At 34.4% G+C, this 15,731-nt stretch overlaps 1 protein-coding gene across 1 annotated transcript; it reads left to right on the top strand.

The window, feature by feature from the left end:
• Positions 1–1,844: 1,844 nt before the first annotated feature.
• LOC137818274 (protein PAT1 homolog) lies at positions 1,845–11,259 on the top strand. Its single transcript, XM_068621589.2, has 5 exons — positions 1,845–2,156; positions 2,792–2,943; positions 3,454–3,510; positions 5,653–5,716; positions 8,367–11,259. Exons 1-5 carry the CDS (start codon positions 2,090–2,092, stop codon positions 10,673–10,675), a joined length of 2,649 nt encoding a protein of 882 aa, XP_068477690.2. The 5' UTR covers positions 1,845–2,089; the 3' UTR covers positions 10,676–11,259.
• The last annotated feature ends 4,472 nt before the right edge of the window (positions 11,260–15,731 follow it).

The following is a 15,731-nucleotide window of genomic DNA, read 5'->3' on the forward strand; positions in this document are numbered from 1 at the left end:
TAATTTGAAATTTGAATATCATTATAAATTTGTTTGAACAATAATGTAACACACTAGATGTCGTATGTAATAATATAGTATGTCGATATAAAGAAGCTTTTCCAAACAAGAAGGACGAAGTTGAGTTATGAATACTATCACAAGCTTGTTTGAAAATTTTATAAAATAACTTGTTTACAACTCTCTTCATGGTTTTTGTAAGTCTTTTACAATCTTCTCCTTTTAGTTTTTCCAATACAATATATCTTATTCTTTTATTAAGCTCTTCCATTACATGCTTTATACTTATTTCTTTTATTACCTCTTTTATTATGATTCCTAAGATCCTGAATATTTTTGTTTTATGTAAGGAAATATAATTAGAACAAAATTTACGTCTTGATTCAGTACAAAATGTTTAAAATTATTTCTCAAAACTTAAATTTTTTGAAAAGATAAATTAACTTAAATTATAAAGTTAAAGGACAAAAATATTAAAAAAGAGAGAATAAAAGACCGAAATGAATCTTAAAAAGTAAACAAAAGACAAAAATGTATAATTTAACCTTTTTTTATATGAATAGAAAATGATAATTTATTTCTATAATTGTAAAGTACATAAAAAGTATAAATTTTGGACGCACGTATTTTTATACTTTATTACTACATTCTAAGAATAAACTGCTTCTATTATATTTATGGAGAAATTGTACTCACATAAGTTTCACATTTTCTAATTTTAAGACAACAATCCACATTTATTTTATTAATAAATAATATGCATAAATTTTCTAATTTATAATAAATATTCATATCTCTTAAATTTACAGTCAATTCTCATATTTCATTTAAAATAACATGTTAATTAAAAATAAATAAAAATTATAAAAAGTAAAGTTTTTAAATTTAAAATACTAAAAAATTATAAAAAATATAGCGATTTAATTATAAAAAGTTCAACTCAACTTTTAAATGGTCTTCTTAACTCATTTATATTTAACTTTTATTCAAGTCTTGATCTATATAATATTTTAAATAAAATAAAAAAATAAAATTACATATCTATGATCTATAACAATGAGTATTCTCCCTTTGTCTACATACTTTTTTTTTTATAATTTAAAAAATGACAAATTTAAATTTTTAAAAAATAGAAAACATAATTTTAGAATTTTAAACTAAAAATTAAAATTTAAAAAGAAAATTAATAAAAAAAGAGGATTACTTAAAGCGTAAAACAGTAAAATTTTATATACACAGGAAAGAATAAATACTATATATTATATTATATAAAGACATCACTTCTTTAGAATAAATACTATAAAGACATCACTTCTTAGAATAAGAGAATAAGTATTTTTATGACAAAATATTATATAAGAAAATAATATTTAAAATTTATCTATACTATATATATATAAAGGATTTTTCCTGTACACAATTTTTTTTCGATTCTACATTTATTTAATATATTTTTTTATTAATATAATGAAGTATTTTGTCATTTTATACAAATTATTTAAAAAATAAAATTATTTTTAAATTTTTTAAATTAATATTAATGTATAATTTTTAAGACAACAAAAGAAAGTATACTCTCACACAGACCAAATCTCACATATAAAATAAAATAATCTTTACTTTCAATCACTTTCTACATTTTATTTTTTGTTTTTTAATTTTTATTCATCTAAAATTATTTTTATACGTATATACATTTCTATCTTCGTAAAAATTAAGTAAAAAAAAATGGTGTCTCTCTTTTCACTATTAATAATAATAAAGTGAATTTCAAATAATTGCAATTTCACCTATTTTTTAAACCATAGAACCAATAAAAACAATAAAATAACTTTGTAGGTTTTGGTATCTTCGTTAGAACACACAATCCCACCAAAAATGTTCCCTCAGTTAAATTAAAAAAAAATTAGGTACGCTATCTCAACCATAACACACACTCTCTCTCTCTCTCTGGTAGGGTTCTTCTCCATTTTCCTCTCTCAACCCAAACCCATTTCCTTCAATCTCTCGCATGACCTAATTCACAATAACTCTTCCTTCCAGAAGCGCGTTCAACTTCGCTTCTTCCTTCGCGTTTCTCTCTTCCTTCATGGCTGGGTTTGGTGCCGCTGCTACCACCACCCGTGATCACAGACCATTGGGACACACTTCCAAAGGTTCCTTTCTTTCTCATTATTTTCTTTTATTCTGTGCTGTGTTTACTTCCCCTGCGTTTTTATTTGTTTTTCTTACGCGCTTCCTGTAATTGCTTCTTTCTTGTTTTGCGTTCTTTGATTCTGCTTCTGCATGTAGATCTGGTTCTACTTAGGAGTTTGATCGCGAGAAAAAGACGGGGATTAAACTATCTGCTCTGCGTTTCAATTTCTTTTTTCTCAACATGTTTAGTTCACTGCAGCACAATGAGTTCTTGTAATGTCTGAACTGAGGTTTAAAGTTTTGCTAGTTTTGAAAAGAACTTATTGTAAAGTCCGAATTGATGTTCTTTTCTTGATGTCTTTGGTTATGCTGTTGTTGGTCCCTTTAGTAGGTAAGTGTAGTGTATGTCAGTGTTTATTGAGTGCAGAACTGCCAAGATTGCAAATATGCGATTTCATTAGTTGTTCTATTTGAGAGCCTTGTTTTTGTATGCTCATTGAAGATCGTGTGGCGTTTCATCATCGGTACTTTTGTTTCAGAAGGTGTTTGGTTTGTCTTTTTTATTGGTGGGCTTTTAGATGTGTGAACTGCAAACTGTGTTTTGTATGTTAAAACTGTTGAAATGTCTTTGATTTGAGTTTCTTCTCTTTTGCAGAAGGTGAAGTATTTGATGCATCACAGTATGCATTCTTTGGTAAAAATGTTGCTGAGGAAGTTGAGTTGGGGGGGTTAGAAGATCAGGATGAGTATAAGGCCATGCTTGCTGTGGAGTTCAACGAGGAAGATTTATTTCTCAATAAAGAAGAGGTATTATTCAGTCTAATTATCTTACTTTTTCTAAAATTTAAAGTTTGTGCAACAATGCCTGTAGCTTTTTACAAAGATAACTTATCCGAGACTTATAATTCAGTGAAAACATCTATCACACTGCATCATTTGAATTGCCAAACCTGATATTGATGCATGAAAATTGAGTGCTTTCTTTAAAAAATGATATCTTAAGTAGTTACCAAACTAGAGTCATTTGCATGATCTCCAAGCTTTCTGAGTAGTTGATGTATTCAAATGAGGTGGTTGTGAATCGATATTCCATTTCAGCACTTGACTTTATAGTTGCTGTCATTCATGACCATTTTAAAATTTTTGTTGTGTTGTCTTGGAATTTTTAGTTGTGGTTTACTTAGTCTTTGCTAAAACATTATATTTGACTTTTATCTAGTTAATCTCAATTCCTAGTCAATGTGGGACATAACAAATTAATATTTGCAAATAAGATGCTAGAATTTCCTCCAACTAACTGACATTTCCACATTGCAGGCAGAGGATATAAGATCACTTTCTGATATTGATGATCTCACCACCACTTTTTTAAAGGTAAGGTTCTGAAACTGTGATATATCATGCTTTCTTTGGATGCTGGGGAGTGTTTGATAAAACTCTACATATAGGTTTACTTAATGAAAGATTGGTCTTAATGAAACATATCTCCATTCCTTAATGAAATCAAGAATCAATTTGGCCAAGTGATCAAGATCTTAAGGAATGATAATGCCAAAAAATACTTTTCTTTTTGGTTTTCCTACTCTTTTAATTTTGAACTCACATGGCATTTTACACCAGTCCATGTGTCCTCATACACCTCATCTTAATGTAATGGTATAGCAGAGAGAAAGAATATACATTTAGATGAAATTTCTCTTACCTTAATACTTGGTGACATTGTTCCTTTAATCACTGGGGTGATGCCATTCTTAGTGCCTATTATCTTATTAGTAGAATGCCTTCTTCTTTGGACAATACAGTTCCATATTCCATTGTGTTTCCAAATGGACCTCAATTTCACATTTCTCCTCGTGTCCTTGGTTGTGTTTTGTACATGACGTCTCCAGGTTTGGATAAAGTTTCAACCCGAGCTATCAAATGTGTCGTTTAAGGATATTCTAATCTAAAAAAATTATCAATGTTATTCACCTGACACTAAAAGATATTACATGTTTACAAGTGTCATATTTTTTTGAAGAAATTCCTTTCTTCACTTCTTCCCTACATGTCCAATAGGTCTTGCCTACACCTTTAGTTGAGCCTTTGGTGTATCCTACTCCTTACGTTGTTCCAATATCTCCAAATAATTTAAATTCTTCTCATCAACCCAATTTACTTGCACCATCTCCTCCTCCTCTTATCACCTCCCAACAACTTAGTCCAATGACCGGTTCAAAGCCACATGGTAAATCCTTTTCATCAAGTCGTTCACCATCGTTGTTCCGTACTACTTCTCTTGATAATGAAGATTCCATTTGGCCTATTGCAATTAAAAAGGTACTCATTTTACCCGCAATTCTCATCCTGTTTACAATTTTTTAAGCTATCATTGTTTGTACTCTCCTAATTGTTCTTTTATCTCCTTTGCATCTTCCATTACCCATTCCTAAAAATGTGAAACACTTGATCATCATGGATGGCGACAAGCCATGATTGATGAAATTCAAGCTCTTGAACATAATGATACGTGAGACTTAGTTCCTCTTCCACTTGGAAAGAAGGTTGTTGGTTGTTGTTGGGTTTACACCATTAAAGTTGGGCCAAATGGTGAAGTTGATCACCTCGGAGCTAGATTGGTGGCCAAAGAATATACTCAAATCTATGACCTTGATTATGGTTGTACATTTTCTCCCATTGCCAAAATGACTATTTTGCGTATTTTCTTTGCAATGGCAACTATAGTCGTTGGCATCTCCAACAATTAAATATTAAATATGCTTTCCTTCATAGTGATCTAGAAGGGGGGATTTACATGGAGAAACTTCTTGATTTTGTTGCTCACGAGGAGTCTGACATTTATTGAATTTTGACATGTATTTTGAAATGTTTAAATCTTGTGTCTGTCAAACAAAGTATACTTAGTGTCTGTTCAAGCAAAAACGTATTTAACTAGGTATACTTGCTTGTGGCTGTTCAAACAAAACTTATCTGACAATGCATCTGAACAATACTTGCGTCTGTTAGACATAACATATATTAAAAACGCTTACATTTGTCTAGTCACACAACTTGCTACATTGGATACGTTATGTTTGACATGATTTGACATAAAAGTTATTGTTTATACTTGGTTGTTTAACCACACAATCAAAACTAAACACATGGTCTCTTCAACTTGGATCTAACAATTTGAATTTCATCTTCGTCATCCCTGCACCATCATTTTCCACATTTCTAAAAATCTTCTTGGAATTTTCCTCTAATCTAGCCATTTGTTTACCCAAATTTTCTATTCTGGTTCTGATGTCATCTACTTTAATGTCTCTCTTAAAAAGTGAACTTTAAGCTTAACTCAACCTCATAAAGTCTGTTTGTAAGGTTAGGTTTGCTCTTACTTATATACTATAATTTAAATTCCATTCTCTATATGATTTCAATCACTAATTGATTTTGTGTTCAGTTTAATGTTTTGAAAATAATTCCATTCTCCTTTAGTTTAATGGATATTAAGCTTTTTTTTAAAATTTATTTCAGTTGAACAAGGTTGTTACTGGACCAAGAAGCCCAGGAGTTATTGGTGAACGGGGATCAAGAGAAAGTGAGTAAGCAATTGAAATGAATTTGGTACTTTTTAACATTTATCATTTTGTTATAATATATATTTTTTAACACGTTTTGATTGGATTTCAATATGTTTAAACACGACACTATCATCTATTTGTGGCTTTAAATTGTGATAGCAAATGATAATATTGTGGTGTCAAAGTAAGAAAATGTTTGTTACGTCCTATCATTCTTCTTTTAGACATATGATGATCAGTGGCCCTAACAAAGTACAGTAGAATTTTTTTATTGGAATGTATATTAAGAACATAAAATCCTATCCCATTTAATTTAATACATTTTTTAAGTAATTAGAAGCTTTTAGCGTATTTATTATATATTTAAAGTGCAAAATCCTATCACTTGTAATACACATTTCTAGGGACATTTTGTTTACAAGGCCAGTTCTAATAATTTCTGCGAAGTGTGTCTTACACTTACTTGATGTCAATATACTGTACACAACAAAGTTGGAAGAAAGAAATTGACAACGTCACTTAAAGAGACTATTTAGAAGTATCAATATAATGTAGTTGAAAGAAAAATAATTTGTATATTAATTATGTAGGATGTACAATCACTTGTCTCCCTTCTCAAGGGTAAAGATTAAAAAAGGGAAATAACAGGAAAAGGGAAACAAAAAATCCCATGATATCCTAAAAATAAGTATCCCATTATATCTTAAAGACAGATGTGGAAATAGAGATTTACGTTAATTAGATGGAGCATGTCCAAAACACTTGTAATGAAGCTATATTTGGAAAGCTGCTGATGTTTCTGAGGTAGCCTGATGACTGGAAGGCATCTCCTTTATTCTGGTGCTATCATCAATTGTATTATGTTGCAAGTATAACACATCTTGCTTTTATTAGCATTTAAATTCGTCCTCCTTGAGTGAAGGTCTTGAAATACACAATAAAAATGAAAAAGTTTCTGAATAGTCCAAGACTTGCGTAAGCTTATTTCTAGAAATCAAATTATTAGCCAATTTAATACATAAATAATTAAAACAAAATAGTCACAACTATGAATAAAGGAGAAAAATGTGAAGCCATGAGTGCTGTGTCTGCACAGCTTCACTTTTGGCATGGTTGAGCAATTGGAACAACCACAACTGATCAGGTTTTTTGTTGGGGAAGGAAGTTGCTTGGTGGATAGGAAGGTAGGAGAAATGTAACATTTATTACATAGTTATTTGAAACCAATTGTGCATGAAGGAGAACAGTTTATTGGGCTTGGGTTTTAACCTAAAGCCCATTGACCCAAGAAGAGTTTTGTGTGACAGAACCCAAAATCACGGTATGTGACGCAACAAAACACAATGATTCCACTGTTTCCGTTATCTTCAACGACAATCCCACTGATCCCACTTTGGCATGATCTTTGGGCTCTAATCGGATATGGTTGGTGGAACCATTAAATCGTGCTATTTCATGTTTTTAATCGCGATTTTGACTACAGTGCTGCTACTCCTTTGGGGGTGTATGGTCTTCAAAGTAACAAATTGGTATCAAAATTATTATCTGAAAAATTTTACAAACACTAGAAGGAAAACCAGGAACAAGATGTATACTGTTTTTCATTTTTGTCTTGTTGTGAGGTTCAATCAGGGTTATATTTGTATTGGTAAGAACAAAATTAAATTAAATAAAATAGATCTGGATATATTAATTGTGTAGGTAGGATGTACAATGATTAATCTCCCTATTGAAGGATAAAGATTAAAAAAGAAAATGACAGGAAACTGGGAGATAGAAAATACCACGATTTCTTAGAGATAACAAATATCTCATGATATCTTAAAGATATATCACACGCATCTCAGCAAATTTTAAGATGATTTCTTCAAGTGGAAATCCATAAATAAAAAAGATATGTAAAATTGTCTTAAATGTTTGTTCTTTGGCAATTTTGTGTCTTCTCTTTAATCTTGGACACACACAACCTTGGTTACCAAGTGAAATATTATTACAAGTCTGTTCAAATTAGTGTAAATCAAAAGAAATTTGGGTTATGGTGATAATTACCTGATACTTGAGAACATGATGTTCTAAATAATCTAAAGGTTTTGTGGTAGTTTTTTTTTTCTGGGTGCTTGTGCTGTGTACCTACGCTCTATAGAGCTTTGTCAATGAGAAACTTGTTAGTTAACATGCATTGTCATTTAGAAATATTAAGTTGTTTACATGCGTTGATTTATATGCGGATCTGTTGGCTTCTGCTGCAAGCTATTAGTATGACGATCTTTTAAGTGGGTAAAGTTCCACCAATTATAGAAGGGGCCTGTGAAATGTTAGGTCAGTAACATTTTGGTTGAGATTCAACTGTGGTTTTCTTGGCTCTTTCAGTAGTAATCACACTAATAAATACAAAGTTGTGCAGTATGTATTTATAGAGGAGGTTTCTCTGGTTTTGTGATAATGCAAGAGGTGTGTAGTGTGTGTGTGTGTGCGTAAAATCCATTTGCATTTTGACAATGGTGTAAAAAACACAAAGCAATGCATCAGTAAGGTTCTTGAGAATTTATTTGGTTGATAGCTTCATAACGTTTTCATTTCCATGAGATGAGGCAGATCTAGCTTCACAACGTACTCATCATGCATATTTTCAATTGACTGAATTATTTCTTTTCCTATATTTGACAGATTCCTCTGCTTCTGAATGGTCACAAAGGGATGACATTCCCTACTGGTTTGATCAGCATAGCTATGACAGTGAAGGGCAAGGATCTCAGGATGGCAATAGATGGTCATCACACCCCCATTCTTCTGTAGCTCAGCTACATGACTCAAAGCCCTTGTACAGAACATCTTCATATCCTGAGCAGCAGCGACAGCTGCAACACCAACTCCAACATTGCTCTAGTGAACCTGTTCCTAACTGGTTTGATCAGCATTTTTATGATAGTGAAAATACTGAGGATGGAAACCGATGGTCATCACATCCACATTCCTCCACTGCCCAATTACAAGAATCAAAGACCTTGTATAGAACATCTTCTTATCCTGACAAGAGACAGGAACTTACTCGGTTTTCTAGTGAACCTATTTTGGCACCAAAATCTTCATTTACTTCGTATCCTCCACCTGGTGGTAGGTCCCAACAGTCTTCCCCAAATCACAGTACAGGTCACTTGAACATTCCTTTTCATGCTGGTGGAGCTCATGTGGCTTTGCCGTCACAAAATCGTTCTCATTATTTCAATTCTGCACTACAGTTGAGTGGATCAAAACATGAGTCACATTTTAGTGGAAATGTGCGGCCATTTACAACTGGCTCCCCACTAAATTATCGAATGCAGAATCCCTGGGTCAACCAATCTGGGTTGTATTCTGGAGATCATCCAAACCTCAGTAGTATGTTGCAGCAACAATTACACCATCAGAGTGGATCATTATCACCTCATCTATTGACCCAATTGCAGCAGCAACAGCAGCATAGACTGCTTCATCCCATTCAGAAATCAGGACGCTACATGTCAGGTTTCCAATCCCATTTATTTAACCCTCAGCTTTGTTCTGGATCATCCATGGTTAGCAAATATGATCATATGCTTGGTCTTGCTGATACCAGAGAACACAGGCCAAAGTCAACAAATAAGGGTAAACAGAGTCATCGTTTTTTGCAACAAGGTTCTGATGCCAGTAGCCAGAAGAATGAAAGTGGTTCAGTACAGTTTAGGTCCAAGTATATGACTAGTGATGAAATTGAGAGTATTCTTAGAATGCAGCAAGCTGTGACTCATTGCAATGATCCCTATCTTGATGACTATTATCACCAAGCTTGTCTTGCTAAAAAAGCTGGGGCTAAGTTGAAACATTCATTTAGCCCAACACAAATAAAGGAACTTCCTCCACGAGCCCGTGCCAATCTGGACTCCCATGGTTTTCTTCAGGTTGATACTTTAGGGAGGGTTTCATTCCTGTCTATTCGTCGACCTCAGGCTCTTCTTGAAGTTGAATCATCAAACTCTTCAACTAGTGGTAGTTCTGAACGTAATATTTCAGAGAAGCCCCTTGAACAGGAGCCTCTGTTTGCAGCCAGAGTCACAATTGAGGATGGTCTTTGTCTTCTTCTTGATGTAGAGGATATTGATCGTTTTCTACAGTGTAATCAACTACAAGATGGTGGGGCTCAATTAAGACGAAGACGGAAGGTCCTTTTGGAAGGACTAGCAACATCTCTCCAACTTGTTGATCCACTGGGAAAGAATGGAAACAAAGTTGGGCTTGGTGCTAAGGATGATGTTGTTTTCTTACGATTAGTATCTATACCCAAAGGTCGTAAACTCATTTCAAAGTATCTTCAGCTACTTGTTTCTGGTAGTGAGCTTATGCGGATAGTCTGCATGACCATCTTTCGTCATTTGAGATTTTTATTTGGTAGTCTACCATCTGAACCTGAAGCTGCCATGACTACAAGTGACCTTTCTAAGATTGTTTGTAACTGTGTTCAGGGAATGGATCTTGGTGCCCTAGGTGCTTGTCTTGCAGCTGTGGTTTGTTCCTCAGAGCAACCTCCTCTACGTCCCCTTGGAAGCACAGCTGGAGATGGTGCCTCCCTCATTTTAGTATCTGTTCTTGAGAGGGCCACTGAACTTCTTACAGATCCCCATGGTGGTTGCAGCTATATAGCCAATCGTTCATTTTGGCAGGCCTCATTTGACGAATTTTTTGGCCTTCTCACAATGTATTGCATGAATAAGTACCAGAGTATCATGCAATCACTGCTTGTACAAGGGACGCCAAATGTGTCTGTAATTGGATCAGATGCTGCTAAAGCAATTAGTAGGGAAATGCCTGTTGAACTCTTAAGGGTAAGTCTTCCTCACACCAATGACCACCAGAGGAAATTGTTACTAGATTTTGCTCAGCGCTCGGTGCCTGTGGTTGGATTTAACAATTATACCGGGAGCAGTGGTGGTCATGTTAACTCAGAGACTGTGCTAAGTTGATAGATGATTGGAGATAAGTTCTCCAAACATAATAGCTGTGCTGAAGGTCTCATCAACTGTACAACCTTGCATCTGTACTTGTTGAGTATATATGGAGCAATCTGAAGTGGAAGTGCAAGTTGCTTCTATGGCAAAGTTTCTGCCCCTTCTGTATATTTATCATAATGCCATGACAATGTAGTAGCATTGTGATATATTTGCAATCAGGCTCTCCGTGTATCATGATATACTCAGCTTGATCTCTTCCCTCTTGTCTTTTCTTTTTCTCATGACAGGGGAGCTTACTTTGTTACTTTGTGGCTGGTATAAACTTTTAGTGGTTAGCCTGTACAGGTTTAGGCACATTTGATTCCCAAGTTCCCTTTCTACTATATATACAAGGCGTGGGGTGGGGTGTATTCAAATTTACTTGTCACCATTCTACTGGAAGTGGCACTGGGTGCCATAAACTGTACTGGGAAAACATGTTTACAAGTTGGTGGTGTACTGAAAAACATAGGAACTAATGTGGAATAAATTATGCTGATGCATAATTTTCTCTCATCATTTCCTAAATTGTCAACTTGCGTATATCTTTTCTTATAGCCTCCCTCCATTTAATTTCTGATTTTTGGTTTAAGTTTCTTTGGAAATTTAGAGATTCGTTATATGTTCCTGTTTGAGGAAAATGTGACTTTATCTCTGCCGATGCCCGTTTATAATGAGATAAGAAAGGTTAAGACTTTTTTAGGTTTTTGTATGGTGGCTGGATGCTCTCTTTTTAAGGACAAAGAGGGCTTTTGTTTTCCGGTATCATTTTTTATGGCTAATTCTCCCTGCATCAGATCAATTGTGATCTGCACCCAACATTTATTTTAAAACCCTAAACTGCCTTTGTCACAAGAATAAGGCAAATAGTAGTAAACTTTGCCACAAGAGAGAATATACGAATAAAATTATGACCCTAAAAAGATGAACTTTGTATCCTCAATTGAACCATCTGAGTTATATTTAACCTTGTAAACCTGGTAAATTAAATGAAAATTTTGTGAGGAGGAAGACCGTGGATACCAAGCGTTATTTGTTTTTAAGGGTAGTGATTTTGACATGCATGGGTTTAATAAAGGAATTGGGTTTCTTAATAGATGAAATGGAGAAAATAAAATGGCAAAAAGATTTTTGAAGATATTTTCTCTTTATGTTTTATCAAAATGTTTTTGAACTTTACCTAGAAAGTGCCTAACAATAAGAAAATTACCCTCATGGGGTATTTTAACCTCACTATCACTAGAAGAAGGAGATGAAGATGATGAACTAGAAGAGGAGGAGGATTAAAATCTTCACTTTTCAGTTGTCCCACATCTCTTAAAATCATGGTTTCCTTGTTTGGGTACTTAAAATCTTTATGACCATGGCCCAAACATCTAAACAATTTAACGAACTTGAGTTTTGAGAAGTGGAAGGTGTGGAAGTTTTATGGTCCAGAATTACTATATTAAGCAGAATCTTTATATAATAAGGAAGAATTTTTATCATACTTATTTTGATTTGTATCCTTGTTTTTACAATATAAGAGACCGAATATCCTCTATTTTCTGTCTCCTCCCGTTGTCAGTTCGTTTGATCCGAGGGATAGGGTACCTGCCAATAATATGTAATTCGTTCATTACGTCTCCGTCTTTCCTAAGCATTTGAGTATAGATGTTGAGAATCCCCGCTTGTACAAGTCTTGTCGATTGACATAAATCTTGATACTTTTCGTCTCAAACATGGATCCGGTATGTCCCTTCCGGCATCTCGGTCTTGCACTGCTCTCTTCACAGTGGACAACCAGTCTTGTGGCGCTGCATCTGTGTTTAGGCATAACTTTGTTACCACTGTAGGTCCGGGGAGTATTTGCTGTATAACTGTGTCGAGTCCTTTTTTCTTTCCACCACTAGATTAAACAACATGTCTACATGGGTGTTTTCCTCCATTCGAATATGATGGATTACTATTTCTTCGAATTCACCCATGAGAGCTAATACTCGATGGAAATACTTTAAAAGTAGGGGTTTTTTTACTTGGTATTCTCTTTGGACTTGGCTAACCGTTAGTTGCTAGTCGCTTCGGCATCGGACCTTGCGTGCCTCAATGTCCTTGGCTAATAGAAGACTGACCACCAATGCCTTGTACTCGACTTGGTTGTTTGACGCTCTGAATAAGTTCAAAGATTGTTTGCTCTTTATGTGTCCTGGTCCTTTGAGAACTATCCTGGCTCCACTTCTGGATGTGTTTGACGACCTGTATACGTACAACGTCCACCATTTGTCAACTTTCGGAGTATCTTGTAATTCCGAGATAAAGTTTGCTAAGCATTGGGACTTTATAGGTCTCCTAGGTTCGTATTTGATCCCAAATTTGGATTGCTCCACAGACCATGCTATCATCCTTCCCATGAGTTCTGGCTTCCTAAGCACCTTACTTATCGGACAATCGATTTTTACTATCACCTCGTGGCTTTGGAAGTAATGTTGGAGCCTTCGGGCACCAGTGCCAGTGCAACTTTTTTAATAATTTGATATCGTGTTTTCGAGTCTTGGAGGACGCGACTTACGATCTTGGAGGGTGGCGTTGCTAGTCCTTGTTGGACCGAGAGAATGTAACTTCACACACCTCATTCCAATTGAATTTATTTGCCTTCCTTAACTTGAGAATGGGCTTTATCTTTTCTGTCACTAGGGACGAATCTAGATAGCGTTGTCAGTTGGTCGATAAGCCTTTGTACCTCTTTCAAGTTCTGGGGACTCCTCATCTGTTCCAAGGCCTTGTATTTGTCCGAGTTGGCCTCTGTCCCACTACTTGTGAGTAAAAAATCGAGAAACTTTCCTCCTTCAACCCCAAAAACGCACTTCGTGGAATTACATCTCATATCAAACTTTCAAAGCCGACCAAAAATCTCTGCTAAGTCCAAGGCGTGCTGTGCCGGTGTATCGAACTTTACGATCATATCATTAACGTAGACCTCCACGTTTTGCCCGATTTGTTCTCGGAATACTTGGTCCATCATTCTCTGGTATGTGGCTATGTTGTTTTTCAAATCGAATGGCATCACCTCGTAACAAAAGTTGAATTTTCAATCATGAAGGCTGTCTTGGGCTTGTTGGCTTCATGCATATGAATTTGGTTGTACTCGAAATGTGTCTAGAAAACTCATGATTTCGTGGCCTGCGACGCAATCCACCAATCTGTTTATGTTTGGGAGGGGGTAGGCATCTTTTGGACACGTTTTGTTAAGGTCAGTATAATTCGTACACATGCGCCATTGGCCGTTGCTTTTCTTTACCAGAACTATGTTTGCTAGCCTGGTGGTATATTGTATTTCATGGATGAACCCGGCTGCCTGGGCAACGAGTCTTCTTTCTTCTCCCAATCTTCTTTTATTTTAGGATATCGGCTTGGCCTCTTGGCAGATAGATAACCTATGGGACATCACTTGCAGATCTGTCCCCGACATGTCTGTCGCCGTCCATGCGAAAAGATCTTTATTGTCAGCAAAGACATGAATAATCCTCTACTTATCCTTTTCTTGAAGATTTGCGTTGATCTGCGTGTCTTGTCTAAGTTTCTTGATCTACTAGGGAATGATTTCGTCTCTCGATTCCACCTGTGGCTCGTAATTCGGTGTCGGGTCAAAGTCGATGTTTCCTGCTATTGCATTTACTTCTTTCTTTCGAAACCTGTACCTTAGTGAAATTTTTAAATTGGCTGCGTAGCATTCTTGCACGATCATTTGGTGCACCCCTAGCGTCGCAATACTTCCATTTTCTGTCGGAAATTTCATGATAGACCAATAGAGAGAAGTGTCTATATTTTCTAAAATAGATATAAGGTCAAGATATCCCCATATTAGAATAAAATCAGAAGATGTACAGAAAACCGCTTTTCAAACAAGATATCAACATTATGAATATCAAGTGTTGCCTTTTGGTATGACTAATGCTCCTACATTATTAATAAGTTACATGAATATGATTTTTCCATCTTAGATCATTTTATAATTATAGTCATAGATAATAACATTGTCTATTATGAGACGCATGAGGAACATTTTCTAATTGTTTTTCCAACTTTAAAGGATAAAAAATTGTAAGCCAAATTTTATAAACATCGCCAAAGAAGGTATATTAATGGATCCAAGTTTTATGAATATGATTGTTTTGTCTTGTCTTAAATTATTTTAAAATTATATTCATAGATGATATCATTGCCTATCTTGGGACTCATTTGGAACATCTTAGAATTTTTCTTCCAACTTTAAAGGACAAACAATTTGATTTTTTCTTCCACTTAGTGAGGGTCTAGCCTACGCTATTAGCTTCAAGTTAGAAAGGGCTCAAGCCACAATATTAATGTCAGTCTTTGCAAAGAATGAGCACACTCTATTAGCCACAAGTCGAGGCAAAAAAAAAATTAGCTTCCACGTTCAAAGCGTTCATTTTAAAACCCACCCATGGTTGACTCAAAAATACAATTAGAGTCGATTTTTTTATCCTTTGAGACGATTAGTTACCCACTCTATGTTTTCTTGTAATGCATCCTTATGTAATTATATAGAAGTAGGTAATTATATACGAATTTAGTTTGTAGGTAACTCATATGGATTTAGTCCAGGTTAATTTGCAAATTCAAATTTAGTTTATTGGTAGTTAAATATTAATGTAGTATGTAACTAAGTACATGTGTACATTATATATGAATATCGTATATGAAATTATTTTTAAATTTCTAAAATTCGTAGGTAATAGCTTTTTAAGAGGGAGTTACAGATAACTCTTAATGTTTTAGTATTTTTCTAGATTAATTGCGTTTTCTTGAGGTTTCTTCTGTTTTTATTTTTTATTTTTAAAATAAATTTTCATTTTCATAAAAAATATAGACTTTTTAAAAAATGTCTTTTTTTAGCTTATATATTGTTTGATTAGTCTAATGTAAATTTTTTACCTTTTGTATATGACTTTGAACTGAAACTGACTTAGGAAGCATGACCAAAGCCATTTAAGAAGGGAACTTAAAGACCAACAGCTTAACTGAAGAA

This window comes from Phaseolus vulgaris, chromosome 11 (genome assembly GCF_051622355.1).
Source record: "Phaseolus vulgaris cultivar YP4 chromosome 11, ASM5162235v1, whole genome shotgun sequence".
NCBI lineage: Eukaryota > Viridiplantae > Streptophyta > Magnoliopsida > Fabales > Fabaceae > Phaseolus > Phaseolus vulgaris.